Raw genomic sequence first — 18,557 nt, forward strand, 5'->3', positions numbered from 1 at the left:
GCCGTTTCCTGACAACGCAGGCTGCAACCAACAGCTGTTCTCCACCTCTGCTCCCTCTGCCTGCTGTGCAGTCCTGCTACCTCGCTTGTCTTGAGCATGAAAGTTTTAATTTGCATTTTAATACGTTAATTTAGCGAAAGATTTTGCTCCTCCTTTATAAATTTACCATTAGTGTGTTTTCTTCATTTGCCCATTTCACGTCATGAAAGACTGGTACTGCAAGGCTTTCAGTGCCACCTGTGTTGGTAAAGCCAACAGAGTGTATTTTAAATGCAATTTTGTTCACGATAAATACCTACTGGTGATTGTTTTCCATTGATTGCAATGATTTTTAATGACATTTTTTCCCTGTATTTTCTTAGCATTTCTTTCACTTCCTTTCTTAGCTCTTTCACTTCCTTTATTCAAAGCTGGACATTCCCTGTGACTTTTCCGAATAGGCATTTCTACTAGGCTTAGGAGCACTTTTTTTAATTAAAGTGGTTGATTCTTTTACTTCGTACTCTTTATTTCTACATAAAGGATATAATTTGTGCATGTCCTAATATACTGCTTTATTTTTAAAAAATTCATAACAAAAATGAGTGCTTCCTTGAAGCTAAGTAATTCCACTCCCCACTCCAAGAAAATGACTGTAACAAATTTGCCACAGCAGCTGGGCAGCTGCATAGGTTAAACCTTCCCTTGAATTATATCTGTCTTCAAAGTGATATGAGAAATAGACACAGGAGTGCATTCTTCTTTTATTTGAGTTCTGATGTCTTGAAGTTATCAGAAAATCTATATTTGGGAATAGATTAAGAGGATGAAACAAATTATGGCAGCAGTTTGCTTTTCTAGGTGACTTTATGGTAAGAAATTAGGATAATGTGAGTAGTGAAATAAATGGAAAGAGAGACAGGGAGATGGGAGGCTTCTATTGAAGGTGATTCTGGATTTGAAACCATGTTATGGGGGAGGATAAACTATGGAGGAAGGGTTGTGGTTTAACCCAGGTAGGCAGCTGAGCACCACACAGCTGCTCACTCACTCCCCTGCTGATGGGATGGGGGGGGAAATCAGAAGGGTAGGAGTGAGAAAACTCATGGGTTGAGAGAAGGACAGTTTAATAATCAAAAAAATGGTAGAAAAAAAAAAAAATAAAAACCCAAATGATGCAAAAGAAAACAATGGCTAACCCCCAGCTGACGGATGCCAGTCCCCAAACAACAGCAGCCCCCACCAAGCTCCAACGCCCAGTTTTATTGCTGAGCATGACATCATATGGTCTGGGAAGTCCCTTTGGTCAGTTGGGGTCAGCTCTCTCCACTACATCCCCTCCCAGCTTCTTGTGCACCCCCAGCTTCCTTGTTGACGGATCGGTATGAGAAGCAGAAAAGGCCTTGATGCTGCGTGAGCGCTGCTCAGCAATAACTGAACCATCCCTCTGTTATCAACACTGTCTTCATCACAAATCAAAACCACAGCCCCATACCAGCTACTGTGAAGAAATTTAACTCCATCCCAACCAAAACCAGTAGAGGAAGCTTGAAGAAAAAGTAAGAAACATATTCTGCGTTGACAAAGTTGGGAGAAAAATGTCCTATTGGAACCAACAAAAGGATGTGTCTGTAGGAGATAATGTTGTTAATTTAATGAGGGTTTGTTTTTTTTCCTGTTGATTTCTGTTGGCTTATATTTCAGATTGGATAAATCAAATTATCAAACCGTGATACTTCCAGTGAACATATAGAATAGCTTGCATATAGCATCTTTAAACTCATTGTACAGAAGGTACTTCATAATTGTTCACCTCTGCCATGGAGACAGGCTGAGAGAGTTGGGGCTGTTCAGCCTGGAGAAGAGAAGGCTCCGGGGTGACCTTATAGCAGCTTTTCCAGTACTTAAAGGGCCTACAGGAAAGCTGGAGAGGGGCTTTTTACAAGAGTGTGTAGTGATAGGACAAGGGGCAATGGCTTTACACTGAAAAAGGGGAGATTTAGATTGGATATAAGGAAGAAATTTTTCACTCAGAGGATGGTGAGGCACTGGAACAGGTTGCCCAGAGAAGTTGTGGCTGCCCCATCCCTGGAAGTGTTCAAGGCCAGGTTGGATGAGGCTTTGGGCAGCCTGGTGTAGTGAAAGGTTTCCTTGCCCATAGCAGGGGGGTTGGAACTGGATGATCTTTGAGGTCCTTTCCAACCCAAACCATTCTATGATTTATTAAGGCGCAGGCTTGCTCTTTTCTTGCTTAAAGTTGATTTGGAATGACTTCATAAATTCCAGTAAAAACGTAATCTGTAAATGGGCTTCTTGAATGAGAACAGGATTATCAGATTTGAAAAGTAACTGACTTATGGGGCTGTAAGAAAAAACGATGGCATACCTGCCGTAATACGTACTGTCGTCTTCTTTTCCAAGGAGTTTTGAAGAAGTCGGACGGGTGGGTCGGATTAGGTTGCTGCGAGCTCGCCATTGCTGTGGAGTGTCGGCAGGCGTGTAAACAGGTAAGGCTTGCTCATCGTTTCTCTGTGGTTCGTGTGGTTCTTAGGGTTCACTGTGCCAGTTTTGTACGTTCTGGTGCCACGTTTAATGGTTCAGGAATGAAGATGCAGTTAAGATGAAGTCTTACTGTGTGATTGTTACTGATGTGCTCCAGTTTGTTACTCCGTAGTCATTTATTGACTGAATCCATAAAGATTCTGAAGCTCTCTCTGGTTATGCTAAGCTTAATTTCTTGAGATTTCTTTTGTCACCATCTGTACGTGAAATTTGTTATTTTAAAATAGTGCAGAGTGGAAGGCAACGTGTGGCTGTTCCTAAGCTCGTTTCTTGAGCAGTGGAATGTTTAATGATGCAACATTGTGGTTACTGCCCCAAATAGATTTTTGTGCCTCTTCAAAGAGGTTTTTGTTCATCAGATGGAAGAAGGTTGGTTTTGGTGTTACTATATCCCTGGTTTTGTCAAGTGGCAGTTTTAAGCATAGTACATAAATTTAGCAATGACCTTTTTATTAAAAAATCTGTGAAGCATTTTGTGATTATTTTGTTTTCCAAATATATGCTTGTGACCTTAAAAACATCTTTGAAGTCGAAGAACATGTAATTATTTATCATTGTCTTTGTAACTCAGTTCTGGAACACAGATGTGCTTCATACTCACTGTAGTATCTTGCATGCTACTTGTGTAATCTTAATCTTGGACCAGCAGCCTACTGCAAACTGTTGTCATGCAAAAAGAAAGCTACTACCTTCCCCCAAAATCACGTAGTTTGAACTATTTGGCAAGAGATGAGCAGCGAGGACACAAACTGAGTAGTGTGGAAGGGAGACGAGGAGTGAGTAAACAAACTGGGTACTTTCGACCTTCTGAAAAGAAGATACGTGTGTCCGTTCCCAACTGCATTTCTTAGCAAAGTTTTCTGATTTGTCCTAATGGTGAAGTGTTTTGCAGACCTGATAAAAGCACTTCCTTTTATTGCAGTGTCCTGTGAGATTTAGTTGGTTTAATCTTATGATTGTTGTGTCATTTCTCATTATTCTCAGAATCAGATGCCATATTTCATTGCAGACTGCTGTCTCAGAAGCTTGGCTGTATTTAGTGCTTCAGCTGACTCTGGTCGATACGTTTAACACCATTTTCATTTAAACTAAAGTACAGGTACTTGCCAGACATTAGGGATAATGGGAAATATTTGGATTTTAATTTTGATTCTTGAAACTTGAGGGGGCTTTGGAGGCATTTTGAAGAAGGTGATATGATAGGTCCAAGGTCTGGCTTTACCCTGGTGTTTTAAATTACTGGAGGGGGAAATAGCTAATGTTAGTAAGTAATTTTGAGTATCTGTCATATGAAAAAGGAGCAAGAGGTACTCTACAGAAGAAACTGATTTGCAGTTTGAAGGTAGAATTTCTGCAACTCAATTTGACAGTAGAAACTGTAGGACTGTACATACAGGCAGGAGGAGAAGGGAAAGAGGCACATAAGTGGTACTGAGCATGCAAAATGCAGATATTTTTATGCCCATGTTCTCCCATTTGCTAAATGTTTCCTGGATTCTGCTCTATCTGGTAAACCTTTCACAACAACAAAGTCGCTTTGTGTGCTTCTGGTGTCAACTAACTTGGTGCAGAAATATGAGGTTTTGGTTTTTAATAAAATGTGGTATTGACATTCATGGTTTCTGTTTTTTTGTTCTTAAAGCTTTGCATGGATTCTTTAGGTTCTTAAAAAGGAACATTTAAATAGATCATGATTCCATGGTTATTGCAGGTAATATAAAGGTAGAATCATTATTTTGCAACATGATTTTGTTATTTTCTGCTACAAATGGAGAAATCTTTCTGTCTTTCAGGCTTCTGCAAAGAATGATGTCTTAAAGGTCTGCAGGAAGGAATACGAGGTATGTGTATATGTGTCTGGATATATATATTATTAAAAATCAATTCTTTTATAAATTCTGCTAAAAGCATCCTGTAGAAGAGGGAAAGTCCGGTCTTATATTTTTGGATACACCGATTTTCATCCAAATGTAAATTACCTCTCTCTACAATTTTTGTAAAATTGTTTTCTGTAAAAGGGCTTGTCTTTTTTTAGACTTGCGTATATCTTAATTTGAATGAAGATGCAACTTTCAAAATAGAGACATGGATTCCAAAACAGTTTGTTTCATAGGAGTTCTGATGAAAGTCAGCTTTTGTTGTGAGCATTCATTCCATCAGAAACATTTCCTCTTCTCTAATGGGAGAGTCAGCTTAAAAGTGACCTAAAGAAACTAACTCAGGAAAGAATAACCTTTTAAGTATCCTGTCCTAATGTAAAGAATTCCAAATGAATGATTTTTTGTAATATCAGTGAAACTAGGAATGCTTGAAAACATTTTTACTGTTCTGCTCTTAAAATTAATCATCACGATATTTTCAGAAATGTGCCCTTCCTGTGTTGTTTTTAACACAGTTTGTAGAGATGCTGTTCTGCTAGGACCTCCTTTCTTTCAATCTATTTCTTCATTAAAAGCCAGATTCCTCCTCTCCCCTTTCATCGCGTTTCCTCCTGCCCTGAATTAGGTAGTTCTGCATAAATTCTGCTCAAAATCAACAGTTCAGGATATTAGACAATTCTCTGTTCTCTTGATTTGGGCAGAAATGTAGCAGGTCTACTTTTTTCCCCAGGAAACATTAAATTCCTTTTTTTTTTTTTTTTCCCCTCCGTTGGTCTTTTTATCTAAACAATCTACAGAGCATTTTCCTTGACTCTTCACTGTTGAAGTTACCATAGCTTGTTCTCTTAAAAATAAATTTTCATTTTAAGTAGTTCTGTCTCCTCTCATGCTATGATATGCTGTACTGTCAACATCTGTAAGCTTCTCCTCTATTATGCTGGTCTGTTTCCTTCTTTTTTTCTGGATTTCTGCATTGCTGTAGGAGGTTGGCCAATATGGGTTGAAGGAGAACGGGAGAGGAAAGGTAAGAGATTAAAGAATGACTACAAAATGGTGATAGTCATCTTATTTACTTTTCCTAGTTCTTCTTTTCCAGTTTTTATCTGGAATTTTGGAAAGTGGGTCCTTCACTCTTATTTGAGAGTGACCTTGCTGTTATTGTACAGAAAACCTTACATCTCTCTGTCTGTGCAACGCTATTAAAGAAGGAGAGGGAGAAAAATGATGAAAGAAGGAAAATCAGTCTTCTGGTTGGTGAAGAAGGAAGGGGAACTATTTAATGAGTAGCAGATACAGACACTGCATTAGGGACAGAAATTAAGTACCTGACATGGTAGATCTTCAGTGATTACAGAGTTTTGTATGACAATGGGTTTTCCTATGTATCTAGTTTTACAGATACTCATGAAAAATAGTACTTACAATGTACTCGAGAGACCCATTGATTGTATAAAATTCAAGAAAGTTTTGCCTAAGGTAGGACATTCCAAAAAATACTTGTGAAGGGGACCTGCACTTTTTCACACCCTAGTCATTCTTTCTTCTTTTCTTAAAAAAAAAAATTCTTGTTGCCCTGGTGAATGTGTCCTGCTCCCTCTGTAGCCTATAAGTACCTTCTGTGTCTGTGACTGGTACCGTACTCTGTACTCAGTTGGGTTAACTGGGGAAGAAACTGAACAACTGGGAAGGGAGCAGCTAGTTAAAACTGAAAGGGTGACATAAGATCAGAAACAGCCAGTGAATCGCATAAATGCAACGTTACACATACTGTGTTTGCCTTTGTGTTCAAGAATCCAGACTTCGTTCACTAAAAATGACGATCCAGTTAGAGAAATAGTTTCCAGTATAGATCATATTGCTTGTTCATCAGCTCTCAGGTCTGTTATTGAGGTATTGAATAGATAAGTACATGACGTGTAAATAAAAACTAGCTGAATTAAGAATATGAAAGTATAATTCCCTTTTTGTAAACACTCTCGTAGCTTACCAACTTTCATAGCTTACTTACATACTCCCAGAAGGATTTCCCAGAGGATTTTCACAAGCTTCTTACAGTGCTTGGCTGAACTGCACGTAGTTGTGTAACTCTGAGATGAGGGAAGCAACTTCATGTGTTGCCCTCCAGCTTCTCGCTGAGTTAGTGAGCATGAAGAACGAGGTAAGTCTCCAAGGGCAGAGCGTAGGGTTTGGGGCAGTGGGACAACCCCAAACCCCGAGCAGGTGGTGCCACAAAGTGTGAAGGGCTGAACGGAGTCTCAGGTTGAACGGTAACAGAATCACCTTAGCACTGACGTGCCAGCTTTTCACCAGATTCACTGAAGATGCTTTTTCTGCTCAGCATCCGTTTCAGGATTACTTTTACCGTGCATATTTAGGAAGCTTGTGATCCTTCTAATTTGAAGATTTTATATGTTTCAGAAATGAATCACGTTGTAATCAGCTGTTCATTTTTGATCAGTGCCTTGAAGATTGCATGCCCTGTTAAACATTTTTTGGTTTCAAGTAGCACTGCATACAAAAATTTAAAAAATTAACACAATTTGCGGAGTGTTTTTGAGTGTTGCTGAAATGTACTTTATTTGCCTTCTTTTGAAGGATTTTACTGTGGTAGACCTTTTTCCCATCTTCTGCTTCTCAGACACTCATTTTGTCATCTTCGTTTTTTCTCTAGTTCTGTGCATTTCAACTCTTTTTATCTTTCACCACTTCTTCCAGCTTTCTGCTGTCCTGCTCATCTTCCTCTAAAAAGAAGGTAGGTAATAGGAAGAAGAAAAAAGAAGTGGAGACTGTATGGATTGTATGTAGGATTTTCTTATTTTCCTATTTTTAAAAGTTTTGTGTAAAGTTGAGGTTGGTTTTTTTTGAAACGATGGTGTGGAATACATGCTTGGAAGAGCCACAAAATAGTTTATAACGCTTGAAAGAAGCTGTAAAGGTTTACTATTTAATTCAAGATCACTTTTCTTTCTTCCATGCATGAAATTTCCATTAGATTGCATCTCCCGAATCTCTGCGCTGCGTACTGTGAGTTCACCTCTCTGCACATTAGGAATTCCAGTTCTTGTTTCATGTGTACTGGCTTCTCCAGTTAATTGGCATTATGAGAGCTTTGCTGCAGCTGAGCACTATTCACATCTGCCGCGCGGTCAAAATATAATTGGAAATGTTGCCAGTTATTCAGCTTCTGCTCTTAAAACTGTTTTTGACGCACAGTAACAAACACTTTTGATGTCCTTGGACGTCATAAAAGTATATTTGCTCTCGCAGGTTTGAGCAGTGTTTAGCTTAATCCGACTTTGTTTTCTTACAGTGTTTAAATACAGCAACTTCAAATGCAGTGGCTGCAGCTTCAAGTGCTGTAGTAGGGATTCAGGGAAGTATCCACTGTGCTCCAGTATTGGCTTCTTTTACCCTCTAGGGTCATATGATTCTGCTTTATGCTGAGGTTTTAGTGAATGCTGGCTACCAACTACCCCTTCTGAAAAATGCAGTCAGCAGTTTTTAGCTCTCTAATTGTTTGTGCGGATTACTCGGAGACAATAGATTGTAACTCAAAGAGCTGTTTAGGAAAAGGTTCCAAAACAGTTCTAATGAACTCCTAAGGCAGGTAGCTGTGTGTGGCCTCTGGAAGTACTACCTAAGGAATTCAGGGAGGACTCTGACCATATCCTACACATTGTAGCTCTCAAGTCTGATTATTGTTGATCTCATCTTCTGGTACTCTTTGTCTCTATTCTCTGCTCTTCAAAGAAGGTTGGTTGAACACTCGGTGATGTTGCCAAAATTTAAGTTCCAGTGATTTTGTTCTACCTTGCTGTGCAAGTGTTCTCCCTTCTTTACTGGTTTATATAATTGAGGAAAATCTTGACCTTACTTGTTAATTATTGCAAGTTTTAAAGTTCTTAATAGATGTGCACCATCCACTAAACCTTAGTGCACTGTTACCTTCTGACTTTAACTTCTGTTGATAAATTTGAAGATTACATGAAGTCAAGGAGAGATTAGCAGGGCTTTCATTGCTGTTCTCATGGAGTGAAACATTTGGTTTCCTAGTGCATTTGTTAACTGTAGGTAATATTTCTAAATTAAGATGGCCTTAGTTGGATAGGATCTATATCCAAACCTTAAACATGGTTAGGTTGCTGACGTGAGCAGCTCCGGTGCCTGCATGATCTGCAGCAAAGCATTCCAGCGAGGTGTACAGGGAGGTTTCCTGAACTGAGGGAACCTCAGATAGCTTCCAGGAGCCTACAGCTCGCGTCACTCTGGCCGATGAGACGTGACCGGGGCCAGGAGCACCGGTGGCCAAGTGCACCCTTCCCCAAAAACAGCCCTTAGGGAGCACTAGCCACCAGGGTGTGAGGTGCAGCAGTTTGTGCAGCAAGATGTGCAGGAAGGGTGCTGGAGCTCTGCCAGCTCGACTGGGGAGCAATGGTGTCCACCTGGTAGAAACCCATGTCTTCTTTAAGCTCTACACCCACCACGACTGATGACTGATGCAGCTTCCCAGACAGAGCTCCGGTGGGAACATGCTGCCACCCAGGTGTCAGGCTGCTTGAAAGGAGGTTGTAGTGAGGTGGGTGTTTGTCTCTTCTCCCAGGTAACAAGTGATAGGACAAGAGCAAAAGGCCTCAAGTTGTGTCAGGGAAGGTTTAGATTGGATCTTAGGAAAAATTCCTTCACTGAGAGGGTTGTCAAGCACTGGAACAGGCTGCCCAGGGAAGCAGTTGAGTCACCATCCCTGGAGGTGGTGAAGAGACGTGTAGATGTGTCGCTCGGGGACATGGTTTAGTGGCGGACTCAGCAGTGTTGGGTTAACGGTTGGACTCAATGATCTTCAAGGTCTCTTCCAACCTAAGCTATTCTATGGTTCTAAGACAACAGTACTGAACTTATTTTTCTGCCAGAGTTAGTAGAATACAGATACCATGATAATTTTTATGGGGGAAAATAATCTTTGATTTTTAGCAGAATACTCTTAATTTCTGCTGTGAAAGAATGGCTTCACTGTCACTTTTCATTCAAGCCACGAGAGGCAGCCATTTAGGAAAAACGTGCTTACGATATAAAAACACATCTTAGGATGCAAAAGGCTTCTTCCTCGAGCAAACTGCTCTGCTCCGTTGGTGTTCGTGCGCATGCAGTTTGGGTTTTGAGCCGTTACCTGCAGCTGATGAGCTCCAAAAAGAGCGAAACCAGTTAGGTCCTGCAGTACTGGCTACAGTCTTTCTTCAAGGAGCTTCTGGTGAGGAAGACTGGAGAATGTTCAGTTGCCTTTTTCAATTTCCGTAACACCAAAAGATCTGTGGGACTGTTTCGTTTAAGGCAGACATGGCTGTGTTGCCTGTGTCTACCTGCTGCTTTCCATTCCTTCTGCTCATCATCTCACTGGCTTTAATCACCAGTTTCAGCAACGTTTGGGTTTAAAAAAAAAAAAAAAAAAAAGAGAGAAGTCTGAAAGATGAGATTAATGCATCGGTAAAACAAATCATAATGTTCTATGAATTTCAATATTGCCATCTTTGTTTGCTTAATATTTTACTCACAAGTTGAAAATGGGGTGTCAGACTCTGCGTGTACACGGTATTGCCTTTGTCTTAGTTTTCCCAGATCTTGATGACTTAGTTCTTCCTTTAAAGAGACGATCCTTTTCTGCTCTTTTATTTTTTGTGTTTTGTTTTGTTTTTCCTTACCTATATCTCTATTTTATCTTTTGCTGTGTTTTATCTGTCTTTCCCTTTGGACAGTTCACTGGCAGATTCAAACGGAAGCTGGAGTGGGGCAGAAAAGCTGCTGATTCCTTAAATATGAGTGCTGGAGATGGACATTAACCCTAAATATGAGTGCTGGAGATCATAGAATCATAGAATGGTTAGGGTTGGAAGGGACCTTAAAGATCATCCAGTTCCAACCCCCCTGCCATGGGCAGGGACACCCTCCACTACACCAGGTTGCCCAAAGCCTCATCTAACCTGGCCTTGAACACTTAATGGGCATTAACCCTGTGTTCTGTAATGAAGTTGTGATTAGTAGTTCCAGTCAGACTGACACTATTACCAGCTTTATTTATGAGCAGGTGACTACACACCGATTTTATTGTGTTTTTTTCAGCTTCTCCCGTGTCCGTACAGTTGCACTCCCCACATGTGTACCTGTACTTTCTGGGAGACTGAACAATCCTGCAAATCCTACAAATATACTTCTCCTTACCTTACTCTGCCTCTGGCATCTGACAGGTCCTTCTAAAAGATGGTATCTGAAAGATTGTTCTGTTCTGTTCTGCGTTCTGCTCTGTTCCAAGTGTTACACCTGTTGAAATTGCTGATTTCAATTCCCAAGGGATGAGAAAAAGGAGTTTCCAGCAGGGTTACTGACAAAAATTAGGTCACGAGAAGACAGTTAGTGCCAGAGCTGGTGTGAAGGCATGCACAAGACTAAACAACTGGCAACAGTGAGAGAAGAGTTGAAAAGAAGGTGGGAAAAAGAAGTAAGACCACCTCCTCTTAACAGAAATATGAACGTTCTTACAGTGATTCAGCAGCCTGTGGAACTACAATTTCAAAGTACCGAAAGAAAAAGATTTATTATCCCGTTAGGACATCCTGCCTGTACAAAATCGGTGTGTAAAATTGCAATAAGAAGATAATTTTGTCTCAACTTGAGCCCTTCTTTAGAGGAGCGGTGTTGGTAGACACCATAATCTCCCCAATATTCTTCTCCATTTCGTGTGTAGTTACAAACTGTGATTTGGGCAAGTGATGCTGTTACCCTGAGCTGCTTTTTATTAATGTTTTTGTGACACCCAACTTACGTGACAATTGTTAGCGGAGCTTATAGCAGCATTGCATCATTATTCTAAATACTGTTTGTGCTAACAGTATGGTCAAGCAGTTGGGTACAACCATGAGAGTTGGACTTGAGTCTTTTCAAGAGCTTCTTCTGTCCCAGGGCGTTAATTAGTAAAGCTACAATGTTGATTTCTGCCTGGCTGGTTTGTCTGCCAGGGTACAGGGTGGATGTGCAGGAGTCCGGTTTCCGTAGCTTCTGAAGACAGTCGCTTTGGGGTCAGAGTGATGTCATGTATGGCAATTCCTATCTGGAAGTTGTTTCATTTTTCATACACGGAAGGTCTCAAAGAAACCAGGTGGCCACATTGAAACAGTGACTTTCTGATAACTGTTGTCTGGCATCCCTAGAGAAGGATGGATGGTGCTATAGCAATGAAATGAGTATATAGCTGTTCTTTACAGATGTAGGATGGTGACTCTGTCTGCGTCTTCAGTTTTCATGAGTTCTCTTGTCCCTCATCTGTGAGATGTAGATGAATGGGTGACAGGATTTGCTTTGTGGGTAGTAGAAAGGGAAAATGTGAAGTGAATCAGAAGAAAACTCGCTGCTGGGATGAGGGACGTTGTAGCAAATTCATTCTCGGTCTCAGAGAAATTGTGCAGTATCTGTGCTCTTGGGAGAAAAGATCTAAAGTTTGGTAAAGGATGTTAGAAGAACGAAAATAAAACATCTAAATTGTTGCTTTGTGAGGTTTGGGGCATTGTTTTACGTAATGCAGACTTTGAATTTCCATGTAAGGTATTCTCAATAGACCTGCCCTTTTTTTCATGATCATTAAAATTATAAGTAGCTGGTGTTCATGGAAAACCAACTTATTTTCAGGTTAGATTTGTGTTTATTCTCTTAGGGTCATTATTTCATAGAATCATAGAATGGTTAGGGCTGGAAGGGACCTTCAAAGGTCATCTAGTCCAACCCCCCTGCAAGGAACAGGGATATCTCCAACTAGATCAGGTTGCTCAGGGCCTCGTGATCTAGTTGGAGATAGCCCTGTTTCAGTGCCACATCTGTCATGGTTTACTCATGGTTGAAATTAATTTCTGACTGTAAATAGAAGAAAGTGATGCTGCTCACTACAGTACTGGGACTGTGCTCTCTAAAATCTTGCATTTGACTGTTAACATGCTTCACTCTCCAAAAATACATTATCCAAAAGATGATCAAATTGTGAGACTGTAGAAAACAGGATTGTGGCACTATGATTTACACGGCGTAAAGAGTAACTGGCAAGTTGGAACTCGTGATTTAAATTGCAGGATAAAATAAAATCCTTAATGGCGTGGTACAAACCGAAACATCAAGGCCTGAGACTTTTCAAATCTAAGTTAAAATGAGAGTCTTCCATCTTTGGTGCAGTAAATAATTCTTCTGACTCTTCAGATTTTCATCAGAGCCGTCTGTGCAGGAATGCTCATTCCTTTGGATGCTGTTTGTGCCGCTCCCGTGAACAGGGGATTGTTCTGTGTTTACCCTTCGCCGTCCGAATGCAAGCGAGGTGTTTGGAGGGAATCCTCAGCGTTCAGATGTTGTAGTTCCTGGCATTTTTATGAGTTAGCCACTGGGAGATTGGAGCGCTTTGATATTTATTTGGCTTTTCTCTAGAATCCTACCTAGACTACAGGGGGGGAAATAAGGATGCTGCCAAAATAGATGAATTGACTCAAGTGATCTCTGAGAAGAATGCAAGTAGAGAATATGAATTGAAAAACAAAACTCCTGCACTCTAAACAATCTGTAAGACAAAGAGAAAACGGGGAAATTAAGGAGATCAGGAACTTTCTGAAGATGGGAGTTGTGTTTTGTCACTGTGTTAATGTATTCAGTCACTGTGTTAATTCATCAGTAATTTTATAATCTGATGTTCTGACAAGTGTGCAGGGCATTCAAATTTCTCTTCTTTTTCACAATCATGTAATTTAAAGTCTTTTATAATTGGCAACTGCATTTTGGAATTTCAACCTCATGACTATCACAGAGTCCCAGAAAGCTTATATGTCTTTTTAAGAAGAAATGTGCTTTTTCAGTTTGGGGAAGACTGTAGTTGTGTTGGCGAGAGCTCAATAGTCTGGAGGGAGGTGATTCTGCCGCTCTGCTCTGCTCTGGTGAGAGCCCACCTGGAGTACTGTGTCCAGTTCTGGAGTCCTCAACACAAGAAAGACATGGAGCTGTTGGAGTGGGTCCAGAGGAGGCCACAAACACAATCAGGGGGTTGGAACACCTGTCCTATGAAGAAAGGCTGAGAGAGTTGGGGCTGTTCAGCCTGGAGAAGAGAAGGCTCTGGGAAGACCTTATTGCAGGGGAGATTTCGATGAGATTTAAGGAAGAAATGTTTTACACGAAGGGTGGTGAGGCACTGGAACAGGTTGCCCAGAGAAGTTGTAGATGCCCTATCCCTGGAAGTGTTCAAGGCCAGGTTGGATGAGGCTTTGGGCAACCCGGTGTAGTGGAGGGTGTCCCTGCCCATGGCAGCAGGGTTGGAACGAGATGATTTTTGAGGTCCCTTCCAACCCAAACCATTCTATGACTGGTCTGTGGATGAGAGTCCTCTGAAACGAAACGGCAGGGCGTACGTCTTTCCCTTCTTCTGTCATTTGACATGTTCTGTATCCCCGAGTGTACCTTCCGGCTGCAGCGGGAGAGGGTTGGCAGCATGCTTTAGCTTTCAAGAGACGTTGTTGTTGAGTCAGTTTGTTGGGTTTTTCTATTTCCACGTGCACATCTCTCGGTGCGAATTCTTTTTTGCACATAGAATCTTTAAAATTGTTGTCATTCAAACCAAGCAAACAAACAAAACCAACAAACCAAACCAACCAACCCAAAAACAACACATCAAAACATTTTGGGACATCCTATGATAGGATGCTGTTTCTAAGTTAGTCCAGGAGAGTCTTCCTGTTTACCTGTTTGAATATTCATCTGGTTTAGTATGAGTGCACACAGAACTCAGGTGGCCCCTGATCTTTTAATTTCCTCCTTTCAGTGGTCTCGTATAGTGTTTTTTCTTTTAATCCAATCTAATTGGAACAAATAATAACAAAGTTAGATTTATTAGCTCATGATAAGAAATGACTGGACACTTAAATATTTATTTGAAGTTTTCTGGCTTGTAACAATATTTTTGTTTTGATTTCAGAATGCTCTCTTTAGTTGTATTAACAGAAATGAAAGTAAGTATATATTGTTCTATCCTTTTTTCTCTAAAATGTAAGAAATTCCATGGGTTTACATATGCACAAATCGTATGGATTCAGTTCCGTAGAAGGACAAACCACATGCCTAAGTTGACTTGCTCAACTGATGAGGGGATTGGGCTGTTCACATACTTCATAACTGTTTTTAATTTGTGTAGCTGTGTTTATCTGTCCTGGTTTGATGATTGCTTGCTTAGAAGCTCGTTTTTTCCCTTCTGCTTCGTTCATTTGATAAGTGTTAAGTAACAAAATTAAATGCATGGCTGAAGTCTTGCCTCGTGCAAGTGTTTTGTTGCCTGATGCCTGTCTATGTAAAATGAAAAGAAATCGGTGTCTCAGATTGATTCTAGTAATTGTATTTCTCAAGAACTGTGTATTTAATAACATATAAAAATGAGTGAATCGTGATACCATCTGTCTGTATTTTTCTAATGAGTTTTAGGATACTGCTCTCATATTTACAAGTTTATTATTAATATTTGTCTAATAATTCAATTATAGGACAAATCTGATTACCTTAAATAAGAACAAAACAGCTGAAGATAAAATTCAGCTGACTTGCTGATGTCTTGAACTTGAGTTCAAGACGTCTTTAGGGACTTTTTTCTCCAGCCAAACATACGTAATTTGGCTAGTTATAGATATTCCCAGTCATTCTGTGGACAGAGATTATTTTAATTGAGCATGGAAGAATCTCTTGATTTTGTTTCCACGGTAGTACCTCGAGTATCGTTTCCCATCGATTTTCTGTTGTTTGTTTGTTTCCCCAGTGGGGTCAGTCTGTTGCAGTTACGCGGGTCATCATACAAACTGTCGGGAATATTGTCAAGCAATTTTTCGGACAGACTCTTCTCCTGGTCCTTCACAAATCAAAGCAGTTGAAAATTACTGTGCATCTATTAGCCCTCAGCTCATACACTGTGTGAACAACTACACACAGTCATATCCAATGAGAAATCCTACGGATAGTAAGTATTAAAAAAAATCCTCCTTTACTGAGAGTTATAAAAAATACTGAAAATGTTTGAGGATTGTATGTACTTTTTATATAAAGTGTGTTATTGTATAAGTCTGTTATATAAATTCTATTAATGAATTTCTGTATTACAGTTTTAATTATATGCATTTTTATAAAGATAACTTCTGTTTGTAGGTGCCTTATTGGTTGTTTCTTTTTAATTTTTTTTTTAATTCTACATATTGGTACTTTGTTTTTTTCCAGAGTTGATTGTGTTGGCATTTAGAAGCAGCAATGTTATTTGGGATCATTTGGGGAGTGGGGAAAGCCGCCTCATAGCACTTTTTCCCTGAGGCCTGTCATGCATCTCAGTGGGTGTCGTGTGCTCGATCATTAACTCTTTTCAATTTTTTTAACAGGTTTGTATTGCTGTGATCGAGCAGAAGACTATGCGTGTCAGACTGCTTGTAAAAGAATCCTAATGTCAATGAAAACAGAGCTTGAAATTGTTGATGGGCTCATAGAAGGCTGTAAAACCATGCCTCTCCCTCAGGATCCACTTTGGCAATGTTTTCTGGAGAGTTCAAGATCTGTTCACCCCGGCGTCACCGTGCACCCTCCGCCTTCAACGGGCCTCGATGGAGCGAAGCTCCATTGCTGTTCCAAAGCAAATTCTTCCACTTGTAGGTCAGTACCCTTCTGCCCTCGTCTCCAAGTGTGAAAATGCTTCAGCAGTTGTCTCGTGTCAGGCCTTTCCTCAAATCTTGCTGTGTACATCAAATAAAGACTTCTGTGAATTCTTAGGAAAAAATACAGGTTTAGGTAATGGGATGGGTGTTGTATTCTGTCTGATACTTGCTTTATCTCAAAAAATACTGTTCCATGAGAGGAATTGTGATTTTCTCGCTTTTAACACTGGTTTATTATAGCAGGCACTAAGTTAATGAAACCTGGACCTTGCTCGTGGTCGTAATAGCCCATATTGCCACAAGATCATCGAGATCTTGAGAGCCAAGGGGACGGTGAACTGCACAGACTCTCAAGTACCTGGTTGCTGTGTGTCAAAACCTTAGCAGTATTCCTTACAAGATGCTATTCAGGTTTTTGTCAACGGAAAATAACTTGGGTTATTTAATAATTCCATAATGGAGCTAACTATTCTGATTTAAAAAAAAAAAAAAGTGGTTTTCAGCAAATAGTTGCACACTTGCAAATAGCTGTAATTGGAGCATCTTTATTTTAGAGTGGTTATCTCTCCACTTCAAAAATAGATCTTCACTGCATTTTAAATGCATCAGTATGTCAAAATGAGCCGCAAACACTGATTTTTGAGCTATTACTTCTTTTCACATCAAAGTTTGCAGTAACAAAACGACAGATGCTGAATGCAGCAGGATCTTACGATGAGTTCAGTAGAGCCCTGGAGTTGAGTTATTTCTTAGAACATTGTAGCATAGGGCAGCTGATAAAGCAAGCAACTAAAAGATGCCGTAACAACGGGTTCTAAAAACGGGTCTTTCCCTCAGGTTTTCAGTGACTTCAGTAGTACAGTGAAGTTCCATACTTTTGGGATGGGATGGGAAGAGCTGTAGTTTGTAGGATAATGCTGTGAACAAGGTGTCTCGGGCATTGCTGACACCAGGAAACATCTCAGGCACGCGCGGCGAAGTGTACTCCTGTTTCCAACGTCAGGGCAAAAGAAGAAATTAGTTTTATGTGCCAGCCATTTCTGTAGGAGAAGGAAGTGGGATGTGAAGTTGAAGGATGGGAGTAGAAGTTGTTCATCATCGTGTCAGCCCAGATTTATTACAAGTACTACAAATACTTGAGAAGGGATGGTGGGGAGGTGGGGGAAGGACTCTTTACATTAGTGTTGGGTGATAAAACAAGAGGAAATGGGCGTAAGCTTAGTCAGGGGAGATTCAGGTTGGATGTTAGGAAGTATTTCTTCTCTGAAAGGGTTGTCAGCCACTGGAATAGGCTGCCCAGGGAGGTGGTTGAGTCCCCATCCCTGGATGTGTTTAAGAATAGGGTGGATGATCTACTTGGGGATATGGTTTAATGGGGATTAGGGACGGTTGGACTCGATGATCTCTAAGGTCTTTTCCAGCCTAGGAATCTATGAAAAGTAGGATTCGCTGGGGTAGTTCTCAACTCAAGGTCGTTAGTTCAGGCTTCCAGCTATTGCGTTTTTATCGGATATTGCAGCTTTAGATACTGAACTCTTTCAGTCTGACTAGCTTAAAGGCTTGCTGGCATTCTTAAGGAAAACTGAAAACTCGGAAAACAGTGAAGTGGGGTTATTTACTTTGAGCACCACATTTGGATAGTCTTGCAGGCCCTGTAGACGTTAACACAACCTTCTACGCTGAGTGGAGTTTATCAGCAAACAAATGACAAGCTCTGCTGTATCAACGAACACTGTTCTTTGTTTTCTTCATCTGTTTGTTGGTTTGTTTTTTTTTTTCAGAGAGCTCTGCACTAAACTTTATAGCACGAGCTGGGGCAATTCACAGAGCTGGCAAGAATTTGATCGCTTTTGTGAGTATAATGCAGTTGAAGTTTCCATGTTGACCTGTTTAGCAGATGTACGAGAACCTTGTCAGCTGGGCTGTAGAAATCTATCTTACTGCACTAATTTTAATAACAGGTAGGAGAGAGACACTGAATATTTTATAAAGGAATTCCTGTGCTTTGATTTAAAAAATAAAATTATTTTCCAGCTTATTTTAAGATTGTATGTAGCTGTCTTTCTGCAAATAGTTTTTTTTTTAGATAATTTAAAAATAAATAGTTTTTCGTTAGAATAAACCTTTGGAAATGTATTTAACAACAGACATAACAAAACTTACAAGAATTAAAGCTAGCTCATGAACTTGTAAAATGTCATCACGTAATAGCAATGTATTCCTCTATTTTACTGTATAAACAAGTAAGCCATGGTTACTGGAATGTTGTGTATTATAAACAAGGTAAAAATTCTTGTTAAACTTACATGTTGCTCTTTTTTAAAATTCCTTTTCTTTCAGAGGTAATTCCGTGGGTTTATACTCTAAATATTCATGATTTAAAAGTGGTGTCTGAATTAGTAATTGTAAGGCTACAAATTAAATAGTTTGAGTTTGAAAAAACCTTTAA

At 40.0% G+C, this 18,557-nt stretch overlaps 1 protein-coding gene across 2 annotated transcripts in view; it reads left to right on the forward strand.

Annotated features, from left to right (window-relative positions):
- RECK (reversion inducing cysteine rich protein with kazal motifs) overlaps positions 1-18,557 on the forward strand; it is a 59,782-nt gene that overhangs the window by 18,525 nt on the left and 22,700 nt on the right. Inside the window, exons 5-12 of one of the 2 annotated variants that reach the window (XM_086614438.1) lie at positions 2,401-2,486; positions 4,335-4,382; positions 5,404-5,445; positions 7,093-7,173; positions 14,404-14,437; positions 15,232-15,429; positions 15,839-16,106; positions 17,890-18,069. In XM_086614438.1, the coding sequence (XP_086470564.1) occupies positions 2,401-2,486; positions 4,335-4,382; positions 5,404-5,445; positions 7,093-7,173; positions 14,404-14,437; positions 15,232-15,429; positions 15,839-16,106; positions 17,890-18,069 (937 nt within the window). The remainder of the gene's footprint in view (positions 1-2,400; positions 2,487-4,334; positions 4,383-5,403; positions 5,446-7,092; positions 7,174-14,403; positions 14,438-15,231; positions 15,430-15,838; positions 16,107-17,889; positions 18,070-18,557) is intronic. The other variant, XM_086614439.1, reaches the window with a different exon arrangement.

Source organism: Tauraco erythrolophus, chromosome 7 (assembly GCF_009769465.1).
Source record: "Tauraco erythrolophus isolate bTauEry1 chromosome 7, bTauEry1.pri, whole genome shotgun sequence".
Lineage (NCBI taxonomy): Eukaryota > Metazoa > Chordata > Aves > Musophagiformes > Musophagidae > Tauraco > Tauraco erythrolophus.